Below are 19683 nucleotides of genomic sequence, written 5' to 3'. Positions count from 1 at the left end.
GATCACAAGCTTTTTGGCTTACTGTACATGACAAAATACAGATTGTCTTCTGCTTGCATGTCCAGCAGCAAAATGTGCCTTTACTTTGGAGCTGGAGGTTTTTGTTTTTTTTTTTTGCGGGAGGGGCATATTTTATAAATGGCAGTTGCTTAGTTTTATTGGGAACACTACAGACAGACGGTGCTCTTATCTAACAGGGGTATAAAATCCCCATTGTTATGACCAGTGGGGACCCTCAGAGGTCACACAATTATCATCACTCCCATGTAAAGGAACAGTGTGTCACGCTTGTGTTCTATAAAGTATCCATTCTTAGTTCAGTTTGTCTTCTTATCTCTATATTAAAGGGAATCGGTCACACGGAGATTGCTATTCTGTCTATAAGCATGTTATAGAGCAGGAGCAGCGGAGCCGAATTATATATATTCTTCAACACTCAAATTACAACACCAAGAAGGAAGTTTTGGAATGATGGAAATCGCAGGATCCATAGACATGCTAATAATATGCAAATCATTACAAAACTGGAATCAATATTCCAAACCTCTCTACTAGGTATTAAGTATGAGCACCATGTGCAGAAATACCCACGTGCACATCTTGGCATGCTATTAGTGAGGTTATTGATGGTTGTCTGAGGGATGATTGTGCCACTCTGCAGACACTTGGGCATGCAAATCCTAAAGATTGGCCGCTGGCAGTTCCCTTTGCAGTTGCCACCTGTGATGCCCAAGATGTGCTTGATGAGGAACGAGTCCAGAGATTCTGAAGGCTGTAGCATCACATTTAGACACGTGGCCTGGTATTGTCCTGTTGAAAAAATGCTCTTAGGACGTTTTAGAATAATGGCCGTACCATGGGTTCCACAACCAAATCCAATAATTGCCAAGGTATTTGTCTACCTCTTGGCTGAAGAGGAAAGTCCTCCATTTAGGACTGTATCTGTAGAGGGTACAGAAGTAGGAGTCGCTACCAGGCCCTGGAGCCTTAAGGCACCCAATGGTCTCATTCCAACATAAGACGATATCAGTAGATACAACAGGGTACCTGGGGCCCTGTTATGAATTTTGCTTTGGGCCACAAGGGCTTAACGTTACGCCATGTCTTTGGTAGCAGAGGAACGAGGTCAATGTAGCTGAATTTCTGGCTCATAGCCCAACATTGTGCAAATGCCTTCTGATGATGTGTTGACACCTTAGGCTTGGGATGTGATGTCCAATATGACTTCCAGTACAGAATGGATCACGATGTGCCAGGTGCATAAAGATAAGCCAAGGTCTCTGCGTTCAAGGATTCTGTCCCTCTCGGTTTGCAAGAAGTGGTGATAACGGCATGTTGATAATCAGAAGACGTTGCATAACCGTACCACACCACGTGATCCAATTTTTGAGTTTGATGTAACTAAGAAAAACAACTTTGCTTTCCATCTGGCTTTTATGCCCCTCCCATATGGCACATTGGAAATGTGATCATCTGCATATCTTAGTGACACTGATTTGCATAATCTTACAGCTTGATCTTCTCTTCTCTTGCAATGTCAATATTGAGTAGAGTAGTTTAGTGGGAATAGATTCAGTATAACTCTTTAGCCATTGAAATCTCTGTGGTGAGAAGTCAAGTAGGCGGAGCTATCTGTGATTGACAGTTGTCTCTGTATAGACAGTCATAGAGAGGAAGGCCGCCTCCTTGTCTGCACAACATAGAGCAGGGATTTTGATATGTTATACATTAAATACAAGTTATGCTAAGGGACAACATGGTGGCTCAGTGGTTAGCATTGCAGCCCTGGAGTCCTGGGTTTGAATCCCACCAGGAAGAACTTCTGCAAGGAGTTTGTATGTTCTTCCCGTGGATTTCCACCCATTCTACAAAGACATACTGATAGGAAATATATGGGGCTCACAATCTACATTAAACAAAATAAAAATACAAGTTATACTAAATATTTTCCCATATACTACCCGTATATACTCGAGTATAAGCCGAGTTTTTCAGCACAGTTTTTGTGCTGAAAAAGTGCTCCTCGGCTTATATTCGGGTCATTACGGTAATTTTCTGCTAGCAGGCCAGGATAGCAGACTCCGCCCCCCCCCCCCCCCCCCCCCCCCCCCCCCCCACCGCTCCATCACAGGCCGGGTGACGTAGCCACGTAAACTCAGGCCCGCACCCGGCATGTCTGCTTCCTGGCCTGCTAGAAGAAGTACCGTAAGTACTTCTGCAGATTTTAATGTACAGCCTCGCCGCGCTCCTGGCAGGAGCGTGGTGATGCTGTGGGCCCCGGCACCCGCCCCGGTGTCTGGATGCCGGGCTGTAAACGTAATGGCGCCGCTCTGCAGAGCGGTCGCCATAGAAACCGGCACCTCCGCTGTAACGCTTACAGCAGAGATGCTGAAGTTTATGCCTGTGATCTCTGCGAGCTCGCAGGAGCCGACCTGTTCCGACGACAGCCGGGAGCCTAATGAAGGCTCCCAGGCCTGTCATCGCTATATTACTATTACTATCAAGTCCCCCAGGGGGGCTAAAAAAAAGTTTAAAAAAAATATAATAAAAAATAAAATAAAAGTTCACAGCGGGTTCACACCAGCACCTGATCTCAGTTATGCAGGTTTCCGTTTTCTGTCAGCAGAAGACAGAAACCCGACATTCAGTGTCTGTGGGTGAGCCGTCTTCTGCTGCCCATGGCGAAACCATTTTGTTTTTTGTTTTTTACTGGACACAAAGTCCTGCATGTCCGACTAAAAAAAACCAAAAAAACGGTTTCAATGCGGAGAGCAGAAGACGCTCACCAGCGGACACTTTTCAAACCCATGAATGTTTCTCGGGCAGGAAACGGAAACCTGCATAACTGAGATTGGGCGCTGGTGTGAACCTGCCCTCAAAGTAGAAAATGACTGTGAAACACATACACGTTAGGTATCCCTGTGTCTGACAGTGCCCGGTCTACTGAATATAGGGTACCTGAAGTGCATCTATTCCGTTGGGAAGGGGTTAATAGGAGCACTGCAGATACCCTATATTCAGCCAGGCTGAATTCCAAGTGGGGGTAAAAAACCCAGTCCTCAAGCTCAGGGAAGGGGCAGACAGACAACCAAAACACCCCCTCCCCTTTCCCAGCATCTACTGCACCCAAGAACTCGGCCATTTTAATTTTTGAAATTTTCCAGTAGCTGCTGCATTTCCCCCCTAGGCTTATACTCGAGTCAATAAGTTTTCCTAGTTTTTTGTGGTAAAATTAGGGGGGTCGGCTTATATTCGGGTCGGCTTATACTCGAGTATATATGGTATATTGATCTGCCCGGCTCCTCCTGTTGTATAACATGCCTATAGACTGAGGGTTCATACCTGCGCCCGGTCTCCGCTTTGTGGGTTTTCCTTTTCTGCCCGAGAAACTGGACAGGAGACAGAAACCCGGCAGTCAGTGACTGCCCATGAGTATCTTCTGGTCTCTGCGGCAAAACTGTTTTTTTTTTTTTTATTTAACCGGATGCAAAGTCCTGCATGTCCGACTTTGTGTCCGGTTAAAAAATCCGGTTTTGCCGTGGAGAGGCAAAAGACGCTCACAGGCGGACACTTTGCAAACGCATTCAAGTGAATTGGTTTGAAAACTGACTGCCGGATTCCGTTTCCTGTCCAGTTTCTCGGGCATAAGACGGAATCCTGCAAAGCGGAGACCGGGCGCAGGTGTGAACCCCCACCCTTGACAGCTTTAGTCATATGACCGGTTACCTTTAAGGGATTTTTTTTTTGGACTCCTTGTGAATAAAATGAAAAAGGCATAGGCTTTAAAAAAAATATACTAATACGCTAATGTCTAGTCGTAACTACGGTGGTAAGTCTGGGCCAGTGTATAGAACACACACAATGTTACAATGTTTCAGTCTTGTTTACATTGGCAGATGATTTCCATATGTACCCTGTCTCCAGTTTGAGAGAGTGCGTGGTTATCTATAGAGCGGTTATTCTTAGCATATGTGTGATGGCACTACACTAAATATAGCAGGCTTCAGAGTCCGGAGCAGGATTTCGCTTACATTCACTGGAGCCGTAGAACAAGAGGCCAACACATTAAGAATGGAGTTTCCAACTCCATTCTTAGAAGGACCTTTCACCATCGTCACTAGTTCTAGTTCCTGGCATCTGTTAATAGTCGCTGTTCCACTGATTCCAGCACAGTTGAAATTTTCTCTCTAGCCTCCACCATTCCAGACTGGACAATTGCCCAGTACCCAAAGGGGCCCCCTGGAATCTGGAGCCTGGTGACTCAAATCAGGGGAGCTCTACTTACAGCTGTATTGGTGCTGTGCACTCCGACAGAGTTGGTCTGGATTCTCCAGTAGACCCAGGCAACACCGAAGCCTGGCCACATCACTAAAGGCAACATCATGTGCTGCCCCAGCCCCTTACCAATAGAAGCCTGCCCAGGTGGTCGTCTGTAAAAATAACAAATATTTATACTTGCCTCATAATGTCAGTGTTCCCCCACACGACCGCTGAGGCCCAATCACATGCCTAAGCCATGACATGTGACATCAGCTGCAGGCCTGAAGACGAAGCCAGCGGAGCAACACGAACGTGCCCAGGAGAGGTGAGGCAAGGGGAATATATAAATTTATTTTCCATCATCTCTCCTGGGCCTCAGACTATTGTGCTCTAGGGTCTGAAGAGTCCCCAGAGTATAATAAAGCACTGACACGGACTGGAGTGTCAACGCTCGTGAATATTCATCAAAACGAATTTCGCCTGAAGCAACCACTGTGGAGCATTGCAATGGGGAAGGCAGTGTAGGTAGGCTATTATACTGGGTGGGGCTGCTCTGGAGCATATTATATTTTGTGGCGGCATCTCGGGAACATATTCTATTGTGTGGGGCTACTGTGGAGCATTATACTGTGGTGGGGGTCGGCTCTGAGGAGCATATTATACTATGTGGGGAACCTTTTATATGGTGTGGGGCTACTGGGTAGCCTATCATACTCTCCTGGGCAGTTTACGTTCCCCAGCATTCTCTGGTGCTCTTCTGGCCTGTGACTGAGGTCACATGCCCCAGGGGTCACATGGGGCGCGCTGGAGTAATGATTGCAGCCACAGCAGTGACCTCTGAGGTGTGTAAACTCATTCCCAGGGAGAAGAGGGCCAATGAAGGGGCCAAAGAGAGCCAGGATGTCCAGGTGAGGTGAGTATAAGGGTTTGTTATTTTTAATCACCTCCCCTGGGCCTCTAGTTATTATACTCCGAGCCCTGAGGAGACCTCAGAGAATAATAATATCACTAAAATGAACTAGAGGGCCGAACCTCTCAAATATCTATTGATTTATGTGGTGTTCACATAAGGTGGCTTGAGAGGGGCTCTTAGGAGTATTTTATAATGTATGGACCACTGTGGAAAGCATAATATAGTGTGGGGGCCATTGTGGAGCATATTATACCATGTTGGGGCCGCCATATAGCATAGCATACCATGTTCGGGCAACTGTGCGGCTTTGTATAACAGGGGCTCTGGGTAACATATGACACTTTGTGTGTCTCTTCACTATGACACTGTGGACTCTTCACTATTCACATCACACACCATCTGTTTTATAGCGGTCATGCACTATTAGTACAGGCTGTAATAACATGGCATGGGGATTATAAAACAGATACCGTGCAATATAAATAGTGACGGAGTCATAGCGCATGCAAAAGCACCACGGTATCTTCAAATAGTTGATCAACAGGGGCCCTAGGTGTTGGACCCCTACTGATCTCTTAGACTGTGAGGACCCTGCAGATCGATGTTATCCACAGCACGCAGCTCCCAGAATTGTCTCCATACTAGGCGCTGCGCTGTACTATAGTTATATCCCTTTCAAGTATCTGAGGGCTCCAAGTCTTACCCCATACAGTACTGTGCATGAGCTATTGGGGTTTGTACAGTACTGTAGGGGATGACGATACTGGGGAAAATACCCAGTATGGAGCCGCTGATTATGGCAAAATACACGTGTAAAAAATATACATGTAAAAATCAGACTCCCATTGATTTTAATGCCATTTTTACACGGTTTTTGGTGCATTTTTTACACCTGTAAAAAATGGCATTGAAGTCAATGGGAGTCTTATTTTTATACGTGTATTTCGCCATTATCAGCTCGTGTTTACTCCGTGTGCTGGATAGTCAGCACATATGTAAGATGTAAGTGAAAGAGCTGTGTTATTGGGTATTAGCAGGAAGCTGTTGGGTAGCCCCAAGTACAAGTTACTCCGGTGGGCCCCAAGTACAAGGTCCTCCAGTGGGCCCTTGGCCCTGTAGTCCGATACTGTATGGGGGAACTATTATATATAAGGCGGCTCACTGGAGTCTTGGCTAGTTGGGAAATGGAAACAACAAAGGGACTGTGTTGCCCCCTTTTGGACACAGCCATGTGCCTGTGGAGCCTGGGAGAGGCAGGGAATCGGTAATATATTGCATCTATTAGTGCTTCACAAACTATACAAAACCGTGCCACACTGGTCCACTGGAGTCCGGTATAGCAGCTCAGCCCCATTCTCTTCCATGGAGAGGAGTTGCAACACCAGACGTAACTTATACACAAACGTGGCGCTATTTGTGTACATTGGCAACCATGTTTTTTAATCCTGCACCATCAATTTACTATTTGAGACCAAGATCCTATTTGTGTATCATTCGTTGCTTTTGATCTTATGTGAAATGGTTGTCCGGAGACGTTTTAGGAACAACTTGGACAGCAATGTATAGCCAAGGCATTTATTTGATGTAACATTACATGCTTGGTCTAATATGTCAGTCCTTCAGTTACCACTCAAACGTATAAATATATATACACAAGTAAATACAGGTATATCTTCCCATATATACCAAACACCGTAGATACTTCTGGTAAATATGGCAATCTGGGTGAAAGCAAATCTGATTGAGCCATTATTGGTTTATCATAATCCTGGTTAATATTCTTTTACCAGTTTTTATGCAAAATTAAAAATTTCAAATTTTACAAAAATTGCAAAGATTACAAATGAGCTTTTGCCTTCTTACATACAGATTTTGTAAATCCTTTCAAGGCTGTTTTTGACCAGTACACCTTATACACATTCAGGACTGCACTACAGTGCTTACATTAACACCACGCTGGGATAGTACTGCCACCTGGTGTTAACATTTTATATTGCAGACAAGCAAATACCTATATCGTGTATCAGATCTTTGTGCATCGATTACTTGTAGTTGGTGGAGCTATATTTATTTCTCAGGACCAACATCTGCATATATTTTTTTTTGCAAAATCCTGCCCAACTGCTTTGTATGACAGATATTGGTGAGCTGGATTACTATAAGAAGTATGCCATATTCTGTGTTATTCTTAAATCAAAATTAAAGGGATGTTATAACACCGAAAATGCAGGCAGTATGTCATAAAGCAGGATGAGCTGAGCAGCTTGATATATAGTTTTATGGGAAAAATACCAGGATAAGTTGTCATTTATTCTGTGAAACCCCAGCTCATTCTGGGTTTAGGAGTCCAGTAGGCGGTCCTACTAAGTAAAACCACCCACTGGACTCCTAAAGAGAGTCAGAATGAGATTTAATGACTCAATCTTTTCCCACAAAGTTATATATCAATCTACTCAGCTCCTCCTGCTCTATAACATACTGCTTACAGATGGCACTTTTTGTGTCACAGGGATAACTTTAATATAGAATTTGTTATATGGGTATATGTTGTTATTTTTGTTTAGTTTTTTTAAATCTAATCAAAGCTAGTTATTGGGTGTATACGTACATATATACATATACTGTAGCATCCTATTCTGTATTTGCTGTTAGGATGTTCGGGTCCGTACATGGCATCAGAAACAGCGTACCCCACAAATAATACATCTGTTAAACATATTCTCTCTGTGTATCTGCAGGCTACTATAGATAGATAGGGTATAAAATCTGCTTTAGGATAGTGCATACACGGCATTTTTTGGAAAAACTCCCCTGCAATTTTGATGCTGATTCCAACATCTGCAATTTAAGTTTTTTGTTGCTTGTTGTTCCCCCCCCCCCCTCAAACATTACATGATATTTACTAATAAAGTATAAAATGTCCAACGTATATGCATTGACATTTTTTTTATATATATTTTATTACAAAAAATTTTTAAAAATGCAGCATTTTCTAGGGATTTTTTTCTCGGGTGTTTTCCTACGAATTTCATTACGGGAAAAAAAACACTGTGTAAAAAAAAAAAAATCACCAAAGTAAAAAATGGCCCAAAATGCAATAAAAAAAAAAAAGTTACATTTCCATTTTTTGGGGGAAAAAGCAACGTAAAAACTGTGAAGCCTGAATGCAGTTTTCTGAGCCAATGCCATAAGTGGATCCATTATAATTCCTTCCTTCATACCTCCACTTACTTTGGTAGCATCAAAAATTGCAGAGGAATTTTTCCAAAAAAACCCACTATGTGTGAAATCGCTCTAGGTTTGATGGTCTAATAATCTCGTACTCGCTGGACTGTGTTTATGGGCCAAATAACATGTCAGGACTAGAACAAGAGAATGTTTCCTATGGGAAAAATGTTGCTATTCTTCACCATCCATTGTCTGTGTGAATGTAGCCTAAGCAAAAGCAGTGAGTGGCTTCTAGCCGGTGTGACTCTACCATTTATTGTGTATTTGTTGTCATATATGCAAAGATCTTAGTAAAAGCCTAAAAGACGGATGGTTTACAAAAGGAACAAATGCTTCGACAAGTGATACCGGCTTCTGAGATATCCCTACAGGTAATGTGTGTAGCATATCGCCTTTCCCCCAGGTAGAGAGGCTATAATCTGTAAACTGCCTGTGTAACAATCCTCTCTGGGGAGATGTTCTGCCTCGTAAGATCACTTCTGTGAATCCAGATAATCTCGGCAGATCCCACGTATAATGCTGGGAGCAATTTGTTCCAGCCCGGGGAATTCTCTGGTGAAGAATGTGTGCGAGTTCTTGGGTTCAGACGCCATGTCCTTCAGGTCTTCTAATGGTGCCCACGCCACACCTACGGTGTACACAGTTACTCCTATAGGCAAAGAGAAAAGAATATATTAGTTATAATTCATATCTGGTGAGGAAATCAATGTCTTCCATTGTCATGCCATGACTAATATTGATCACAGCATCACAAGGGTTAAACATTTGAGAGTTTTTCATCTATCTATTAACTCACAATGGCATACATGTCAGGTTTCCGTTCAGGGAGGCCCCTTCCGAAGAAACCTATCTGCATAAAAAGCGATTACCTAAGGAAACCCATGGACCCCATAGACCATAATGAGGTCCGTGTGGTTTCTGCTCTAAAATGCACAGAGAACAGTACTACTTTCAGGACTTTTCTCTCTGCAAATTTCATTCAGATAGGGGAACGGAATCCCCGAACGCAGATGTGAAGTGGGCCTAAGACAGTGGCAAAGTGTTCGGTGTACACTTGATCACTTAAAAACTCTTAGAATTTGTCTCTCAGTGTATATATATATATATATATATATATATATATATATTATATATAAATAAAAATTAAAATATAATAAAAATAAAAAAGTAAATATAAAAAATATATATAAATTCAAGTTTGTAATCTAGAATGTATTTTTTTTTTAAATGTATTGTTATTTATTGATTACATTTATTACATTGGCTTATAGATTTTACACTCCATTCATTTCAGTATGATTCTGAGAAGGAAGACACTTACTGTAGTCCTTTACTTCCTCCCTGCTGACATCCGCTATAGAAGGGGTAGGGAACGTACGGCTCTCCGGCTGTTGCAGAACTACAACTCCCAGCATGCATACTTGCTCTGCTGTTCTTGGAACTCCCATGGAAGTGAATGGAGCATGCTGGGAGTTGTAGTTTCACGGCAGTTGGAGGGCTGAAGGTTCCCTACCCCTGCGCTATAGGAACTGATAGGTAATTAGAGCTACAATAACTTATGTCTTACCCATCTGTCTGTATAATAGCTGTTTATTTAGTAGTTGGATCCTGTCCTGGAAGACCTGGAAGGTCTTTCCCAAATTTAAACATTTACTTTTATTTGGTCAACTAGAAAAACACGCAAGTCAATGCGGCTTATAGTTTCCCTGTAACATCATCACTTATTGGAACATTTTCTCCATAATATTTCCATGCGTACTATGTAACTGTACTGCAATTCATATGGAATCTTTTTATTCTTTTTTTTTTTAACAGGGTCACTAGGGGGCGCAATAGATCATTCTTTCTTTAACCTAACCTCTACTAAAAATGTTATTCAAAGTAGAATACCTGGAAAGCATAAGATCATGAAGTCTCACTACCGTGTAATATTTACCACCTGAAGACATTTTCGGAATACCTTAGTACACATCTTCCATTTACCTGCTCTGTGTGCTGCGATGGCCGGTCCCCGGACGTCATCGTATGACTGACCGTCGGTTATAATAACCAAGAAGTTTTTGTTGTGTCCGTCCTTGGTTGGCTCGAAGAGATTGCGTACAGCAAAATTGATGGCGTCCCCAGTGGCAGTGCCACCACTCATGTAGCGGATGTTGTAAATGGCTCGTAACACGTCATCCTTGCCGGTGTAGTCATTCAGACCGAATTCTAAGCGTTGATCGTAGGTGAATTGGACGGCACCCACTTTTGCGCCCACATCAGAGACTTCAAAGGAACGTACAATGTTACTTATGAATTCCAACATGAGACGGAAATTTTGGTCGCCAACACTACTGGAGCCGTCAATCAGGAAACCAATGTTGACGGAGTTGTAACAGGTCTTGCTGCAGTAAAGCAGCTCGTGAGAACACAACTTCTGCACCAGAGGCTTTGCATACTTGGCCGTGCCAAACCAGTTTTGCATGTGCAAGGAGAAAAAGCTGTTGTTCCTGCAGACGGCCTGGAGAATACAAGGTACAGTCATTCACGTCTGACACTCGCCTACTTATAGTATTATTACGGTATTATTATTATTATTATTATTATTATTATTATTATAATGGGGGCTCATTTTTGAAAAATTGGCACTGTTTTTCCCGTAGCCTAATACTGACCTGTTTAATGAGTAAATATATTTTCTGTAGATGTTTATTGTGTGACATAAGTTTTAATTTACTATTAATCTACACCAGTTTTCTGTCCATGGTCAGAGATGCCTCAGATTTCAGGCATGGCAACTGGGTCCTTGCTGTGTAAAACAATGGAGACCTGGTGGCTATGTTGTCCGCTTAGCTCGAGTGGGCAACGTACATCCGCACATGCGCCTGTACATGTACATGTTATTGGCCATTCTTCCCTTGACTTTTGTTCCACCTCAATACATGAAGGTATTGTGAAAGGTTATATTACCAAATTATCACATAATAAAATGGCCACAGTGTCTATAGGTGTCTATTATGATCCGTGCACACCAGATATGTGAGGTATTAGAATGGTATAAATCTGGCCATGCAGATTTAGGTTAGATCAGGGGTCTTAACACGCGGTCCATGGCCTGAGGCTATCATCTATGGCCCCCATTCTTCAGATTCAGCAGGAAAAAAACGTTCGGCCTACAGTCTCGGGGAAGTCTGAGTGCAGTCACTCACCTCTCCGCTCCCCAGCACCTTCCACTCTCTTCTCCTGCCATGACGTATGTGCGCCTGGAGCAGTGAGGTAAGTACTGGCTGGGGGCCACTGGTGAGAGACATTAAACTACATGTGGCCACTGCCGGGAGACATTAGACTTTGTGGAGACACTGCTGATGTGAACTAAACTCTATAGGGGCCAATAAACTGTACACAGCCACGGCTGGGTGACATTATACTGTACGGGGCACATTATACTGTATGGGACCACTGCTGGGTGACATTATACTGTACGGGGCACATTATACTGTATGGGACCACTGCTGGGTGACATTATACTGTACGGGACACATTATACTGTATGGGACGACTGCTGGGTGACATTATACTGTACGGGACACATTATACTGTATGGGACGACTGCTGGGTGACATTATACTGTACGGGACACATTATACTGTATGGGACTACTGCTGGGTGACATTATACCGTACAGGACACATTATACTGTACGCATACCTCCCAACCATCCCGATTTCCACGGGACATTCACGATTTGGGTGACATGTCCCGCGGTCCCAGTTGGAGGGAGGTATGTCCCGATTTCAACTCAGATCTGCGTCCAGAGGAGTTGAACACATATGCGGCTGAAGCAAGGAGCTGACACAGGTCAGCTCCTCGCTTCGCCGCTGCGAAGGGCCGAGATGGAGAGGACATGAATCTGGGGGCAGAGATGGAGGGGACATGAAACTGGGGGCAGAGATGGAGGGGACATGAAACTGGGGGCAGAGATGGAGGGGACATGAAACTGGGGGCAGCGATGGAAGGGGGACATGAAACTGGGGGCAGATGAAGGGTGTATATTAAACTGGGGGAGAGATAGAGGGGGGACATATAATTTACGGGTGACTGTAGGAGGATTATACTGTGTGCGGGCACATGAAAAATTAACGAGTGGGCTGAGTCAACACAAAAGTGGGCGGGGCGCCGCACATTTTGTCCCTCTTTCAGTTCTTCAAAAGTTGGGAGGTATGCTGTACGGGACACATTATACTGTATGGGACCACTGCTGGGTGACATTATACTGTACGGGACACATTATATCCAAATTAACATGTATGGCCATCTTTAGACAGTCCATATAGGATCACATTTTAGCATCTGTATGATGACTACAATACTCACACTCCTTGGCCTACTGAAATTAATTTACATGACTGTGGCTGCAATACCACACACAACCTGTTTTTATAGGATAGTGCAGGATCAGTTGTGCTACAGCTCAGTCCGATTCATTTTAAAGGGACTGAGCCGTAGTATTGCCATGTGACCAACGGATGTGAAGTCACTTGCATAGAAGACAAAAGCAGACATGTTTTCTAATTCTGCACAGCCCCTTTAAGGAAGAAAGCAGCCATGTTTATTCTAATCCTGGATAACCCCTAAAGTATATCCATGTAATATTGCTATTATAGGACCCTGAGCTTATATTTCATGAAAAATTTGTGTGCTCTCACCTTGTCTATAAATGCCACATCCTGGACCATCCCAAGCTCTTCTGAAGCTGGAGGTGACACAGACACAATGAAGACATTGATGCCATATTCACGGGCTATTATACCCGCCTCTTCGATATTGTCGGAGGGCCAGCCATCTATAAACACCACCATGACTTTGGGGATTCCTTTACGCACTCCATTTGCATTGGTGAAGAAGCTTTGGGCTGTGTGTTTTATGGCCTTTCCTTTCCAAAGAAAGTAGAAATAAAATTCAGCAGAAATCTAGACTTTTCACTCTAAGGGCTCATTTACACAGGCCAAGAGGGGTCGGATTCTGACGCCAAATCCAGCTCAGAATTCGCCCCCTCACAATACAGGTCTATGTAGACCGCTAGCTTTCTTTTTTCCATGAGCGGTATGTTCCAGCTCACGGAAAAAAGAAACAAGCTGCCCTTTATTCAGGCGGATTCCGCGGCTGAGTCAGTCCCGGCGTCCGCCTCACGACAGCACCCTCCGGACTAGGCCCATTCATTTGAGCCTACTCTGGAACGGGAATCCGCGACAGTCACAGCAGGCGCGTTTTGGTCCAATTCTGATGCGGCTTCTCGCATCAGAATCACGACCAAAATACGCCATTCCGTGCCCCGTGCGAACTAGTCCTAAAAGAATTAGTCATTGTAATCTCAAATTGGTCTGTTCCAACCCACGCAGAACTAGTCACCGAGCACAAGTACATACGAAAACACACTAAGTGCCAATGTGTCTCTATGTTAACAGACTACAAACAATCTATGTGTAGTCATAGTCCACTTTGAAGTGCTATACTCCTGATCCTGGAGTGTGGCACTTCTAAGGGGGACAATGGATCCTTGCCAAACCCGGAGATAGACATGAACAAGCAAGGTAGCTGTCTTTCATTCTGTAGTGGGGCGGACCTCAATGCCAGTCAGGGGTGGCAATCTCAGCAGTGGAGCAGCAGTCAGAAATAAAAGCATATTTGGTGACTGTTTCAGAATCCCTACAAGGTGCTGTGATCAGATTATGGTAGTATTTCATGCTGACAGACTCCCTTGGGATCTGAACTGTAATAGCATAGATTGGCCACTACACACTATATGGAGCTGTCTGCTGCCTGCTCTGTACACTGTGCAAATAACAATCGGTGGTGGTGCCAGGTGTTGGACCCCCCATCAATCTCATCCTATCCTAAAAATTTACTGTCAATATGAACTCTTTATTATGATATTTTCATGTATTCCTCTACTGACCTACGTTGGAGTTTCCTCCTCTAAAGCTGATTTCCTTCACTGCAAACACAACATCTTTTGCGGAGGTGAAATTTTTCAGAAAGAACTCCATCTTCGGCACTTCACTAGGTGGAAGAATTCAGACAAAAGCAGAGTTATGTAATTCACAAAGCGTATAAATGTTCTTAGTAAATGATATCATGGCCTACCTGGATTGTACCACTCCTACATGAGGCCCGTCTGTGCCAATGCCCAACATTAAGGCTACCTTGGCCACAAAATTCTTTTGTAGGTTAAAGCGACGCTGTCCAATATTGAAGCTACCATCCAAGACAAAGGCGATTTCAGCTTTGCAGTCTGTATGTGAAATGGATGAGAAGGAACGGCAACTTAACAACTGGCACACAAATATTCCAATAGCAATAGTGAGCTGCACAAGTAGTAAGCCTAGTCTTTAACCTCTTCCCGCTACAGCCATTTCCAGAGCTTGTAAGAGGGCTTATATTTTGTGGGACAAATTGTACTTTATAATGGTACCATTTAATATTCTATATGATGTTCTGGATAAAAATTAAGAATGGGGTAGAATTAAAGAAAAACTGCATTTTTCACAGTTCTTATGGGTTTTGGGCAAAATGACATGTTACCTTTAATCTGCAGATGGGCATAATTACAGTGACATCAAAGTTATATCGTTTTTATTATGTTCTAACTTCTTAAAAGATCCAAAACTTTTGAAAAAAAAAAAAAAAGCCATACTCTGACATGGAACTATAAAGATAGATAGATAGATAGATAGATAGATAGATAGATAGATAGATAGATAGATAGATAGATAGATATGGTATATAAATAATATGTTTATATTGTGTGTGTATATATATATATATATATATATATATATATATATATATATATATGCAATATTTATATATATATATGCAATATATATATATATATATGCAATATTTATATATATATATATATATATATATATATATATATATATATGCAATATTTATATATCTATATATATATATATATATATATATATATATATATATATTCACTTTATGCCAAACAATTTTTAAAAAATCTGTAGCTAAGACATTTTCAGAAAAGGGGATACCTAATCTGTGTTTTACTTTAATTATTTTTATGAGTGTTCTAGAGAAAAGGTGGTAATTTGAATTTGCATTGCTTTTTAGTTTTTTTAAAAATATTTTTTATCTTATTTATTTTATGCCTATTTTAAGGCCCCCTAGGGAAGGGGTCTTGGATTCCTGGGGATTTGATCACCAGTACAATACACAGAAATGTTAATGCATGCAATGTTATGCAATGTATTGTAAAATTCTTAGACTGCTATTCTTAGACTACTAATGCCTAGTGCAGCCTATTCTCCAGGATGTAATAAGGAGAACAGTGCACTCTGTACTCTGCCCTCTAGAGGGCAGCATCCTTAACATCATGCATGACTCAGTTACAAAATCTATTTAATCATGATGTGGATTTAATTGCCAAATTAGTATTTCTATTCCAAAAGGAACAGATTCCCAGCTATGGACAGCACTGTTTCGGCCTATTGGGCCATCCTCAGCATAGCGTAGGGATACTGATTTGGCTGAGGATGGCCCAATAGGCCGAAACAGCGCTGTCCATAGCTGGGAATCTGTTCCTTTTGGAATAGAAATACTAATTTGACAATTAAATCCACATCATGATTAAATAGACTTTGTAACTGAGTCATGCATGATGTTTAGGATGCTGCCCTCTAGAGGGCAGAGTACAGAGTGCACTCTGTTCTCCTAATTACATCCTGGAGAATAGATTTGCATATTTAGTGCAGCTTGTAATAGAAGCATATACAAGATGAATGTGGTAGCCTTCAATAGGCTCCTGGCTGCCTAGGTAATGGAACACTGCCCTTAGATCCATCTTGCCGAATAGCCAAACACAGGAACTGTCAGTGATGGGGATGATGGTGCTAACCAGGCTGTCCACATGCTATGCAAAGATTGTCAGGCATCCTCAGGTAAAAACTGCGAAAAGATCCCTAATATAAGTCTGGACTTTTACACTAGATCTGATGAATATCTATTAGAAATTCTCATTTCTATTTATCCTATTAGAAATATCTGATCTGACATAATGGGATGAATAGGACCAGTATTGTATTTTTGCATATTATTGTACCATCTTTTCTAATAAAGCATGATGATATTTTAGTATAACGCAACACAAAGGCACAGTATGCAACACTGAGGTCTACAAGAATTTCTGTATAGAAGATCCCCAAATACAAACATCAACAGAATAATCCTTTGCTTCAGTATTTTTTGCTATTTTTGCCACTAATGCACTGTACCTTTATTGCCAGTTGACTTCTCTGGTGTCTTCTTTTGGCGCCGAGCTAGAGAAACCATAAAATATATGTAAAAGTAATCTCTACTGCCTTCATATCTAAACCTATTAAATGTAGAGTATGACCAGACCCCAGCATATCAACCCAGTTGTGCAGATAGAGGATAGAGTCACCTGAATCTAATGGTGTGTTCCCCTTGCGGATCACTGCCTCTGCTGCTGAGATATCTCTGTTTTTGTCACTTACCTCTTTGGTGAAACAGCAATTCCCTCATTGCTCCAAAGAAACAATTTGCATACTGACAAATATAGTGCTATTTTGGCAACAGACGCAGCGTCTGCCCATTATGGTTTACTTCCTAATGTATTATTTATCACTCATTGTGTTCTCTGTAACACTATGTGAACAGAACACTAAATGATGCAGCTCTATCTGCCTCACTCAGAGCAGGAAATCCCAGCATTATCTGTAACTCCAATCTGCAGCTAAGGTAGATGGAGTGTATCAATGGTGTGTCTATATATGCACTTACACTATACACTTACCCCGTAAACACTGAAGAGGGTGAAAGCAGATACGTATATTCCTGCTCAGAAGAGAAGCTGAATTTTCATTGGCAGGAGGTGGAGTAAATCTCTCTATACCAAGTGCATTCTAATATAGAATAGGAACCCTATGTGGGGCCTAAAGAGCTATAGAGTCCATCTCAGTGAAACAATTGTATTATTGAAGAAGAAAGACCGATGGATGCGAGGATAAACTGCGCTACTCTCTTGAGATAAAATACGTTCTTTATTCCGCTTTTCTTAAAAACACGACGCTACATACAGCGTTTCGGGGGATTCCCCTTTCTCAAGTGTTACAGAAACACACAATGTACCAGACACAAAGTCAGGAGCAAGGATCAGGAGCAGAAGCTTCCCTGCTGGGGTATGGTTGTGATACTTGTGATACACAGCGTGGAGTGAATCCACCACGTGTGTAACGCGGGCTTTTACCTGAGCACCAACCTCCCATGGGCACCCTTGGCCCTGTAATGGCTGTTTGTTGGTCCCCCACTGCTAAATTGTAGTGTCACTCCTCGCCGGCTTAGGGCCTTTCGCCCAGAGCTGCAGCCTACAGTCTGGCGCGGTGCTTACCCGGCCGGTACAGGTGAGTCCTGTGGTGCTGTCCTGGCCCCCTGTACACCCTGGCCTGTGGGCCGCCGTCGCGGGACTGTCGAGACTGCCGGGGGCCGGCTTGCAAAACTTACATGGCCCTGGCCTCCGACTGGTGTGGGCTTATCGAAACGCGCCGCTGCTCTACAGGCCAGCCCTCCACCTGGCGCGCACCAATGGGAGCTCCTCTGGCAGAGGCAGGATGACGTCATCTCGGGTCCTGCCGCGGAGCAGGGGCTCGGTTTTGCCGGTGGGCTTGTCGGCGGTGTGGGAGGTTAGTAAAGTAGCCTATCTTTCCTTCCCAACAATTATGTTGGTGTATGCAAAATCTGAGCCCGATCCCTTCAGCCATTTGGCTGTGATAGTGGAACAAACATCCAAACACACAAACTTTAACATTTACAGTATAATATTAATAAAATGTCATTTTCTATCTGCTTCTGTTTCATTCGGAAGTGGGTTTTTGAGTTTATCCAATATCTAATTCTACTTACCTGATCTTTTGGTCACTTTCTATCACACTACAGATTCAGGCATGTTGCAATCCAATATGCCCAATCCTTATTTTCCCTACCACTAACTGGGAATAGTTTGGAGCCATCCCTACACAACAGATTTGCATACATGGTGGATGTGCAGACTGCCTGTTACTCACATGCTATAGATGCCTGCTGCTGCTTCTGCTGCTGGGTAGAAACAGGTTTCCCAGAGACCTCCATGCCTTGAGACTTATATTCTATAGATAAAAGAGAACACAAAGATGTCAGCTGTACTGTATATACACTAAGATGGACTTACCTACTCCAAACTTTGTGTCCATCTATCATTTTTGTATTATTGGTTATACCCAGAATGGTCAGTTTTTTTAATTTATTTCAGACTTTTTATTTATTGGAATTGCAGACCAAAGACCAAAAATATAGTAATTCTTATATTTCAGATTCGTGCCATTTCCCTGTTATTCATTGTAATAATATATGAATAAAATGACAATTGGGTGTTGCCATTCCCATACAGTAGCGCCCAGCTCTTAATGTATTCATAAAGTTCTCGGAGGAATAATAGAGGAACGGCACAATACAAAGTTGTATAAAAAGGTTCTCCATGTAAACCAGACAAATCAGGAAAGCCTACAAACCCTCGTAGCGAGCCGCAGCGAAAAAGCACTGCAGGAAAAACCATGACAGAATCGAATTGCTTTTCACAGAAAGTCTGCAGAGTTTTCCTATGCAGACTTTCTACTTCAATTATTCTTATAGGGATCCACCGCCTTGACATGACATTGACATGCTGCAATTTCCAAAAACATGTCACTTTTGGAGATTGCAGCATTTCCGCATTTTTTTTGCAATATGTGGATGGGATTTGCTCAAATCCGACCTCTGCAGGGGCCCCGGCCTAAAAGGAATTAAGAAACTGTTAGTCTGAGAAAAATATATTCCAGTAAGGCTAGGTTCACACTAGTGCTCAGTCTCCGTTGGCGGTTTTCGTCCCCCATGCCCCAAAGCAGGACTTTTCTCTCCGCGTTTTTCGGGTGGAAATCTGGTGGACTCCATTATAGTCTTGGAGGTCAGCGGGTTTCCATGCAACCCAAAGAATGGAAAGCCGAACGCTAGTGTGAACCTAGCCTAAGTATACAAATACATTTTCAAGCACTATGCTATTAACATTCATCTATGTATCTTCTTAATGTGAATTCCCCCATCTGAATGGATCATGGCGGCGCAGATGAATCACCACTTCATTCATTTCTGTGAGACTGTTGGAAATAGCTGAGTCCTGTATTTTGACTATCTCCAGCAGTTCCGGGATGTAAAAGCGCATCCGCACAACTGCGACTATGTCC

At 42.7% G+C, this 19683-nt stretch overlaps 1 protein-coding gene across 1 annotated transcript in view; it reads right to left on the bottom strand.

Annotated features, from left to right (window-relative positions):
* Positions 1–8729: 8729 nt before the first annotated feature.
* Positions 8730–19683, bottom strand: part of COCH (cochlin) — a 33825-nt gene continuing 22871 nt past the window's right edge. The window contains exons 6-13 of the mRNA XM_075281000.1: positions 18489–18573; positions 17704–17711; positions 16684–16728; positions 14525–14672; positions 14337–14440; positions 13087–13313; positions 10385–10901; positions 8730–9050 (exon numbers count right to left, since the gene is read on the bottom strand). Coding sequence (XP_075137101.1) covers positions 8875–9050; positions 10385–10901; positions 13087–13313; positions 14337–14440; positions 14525–14672; positions 16684–16728; positions 17704–17711; positions 18489–18573 — 1310 coding nt within the window. The 3' untranslated portion in view covers positions 8730–8874. The remainder of the gene's footprint in view (positions 9051–10384; positions 10902–13086; positions 13314–14336; positions 14441–14524; positions 14673–16683; positions 16729–17703; positions 17712–18488; positions 18574–19683) is intronic.

This window comes from Leptodactylus fuscus, chromosome 7 (genome assembly GCF_031893055.1).
Source record: "Leptodactylus fuscus isolate aLepFus1 chromosome 7, aLepFus1.hap2, whole genome shotgun sequence".
Taxonomy (NCBI): domain Eukaryota; kingdom Metazoa; phylum Chordata; class Amphibia; order Anura; family Leptodactylidae; genus Leptodactylus; species Leptodactylus fuscus.
This window is presented reverse-complemented; position numbering and strand designations above follow the sequence as displayed.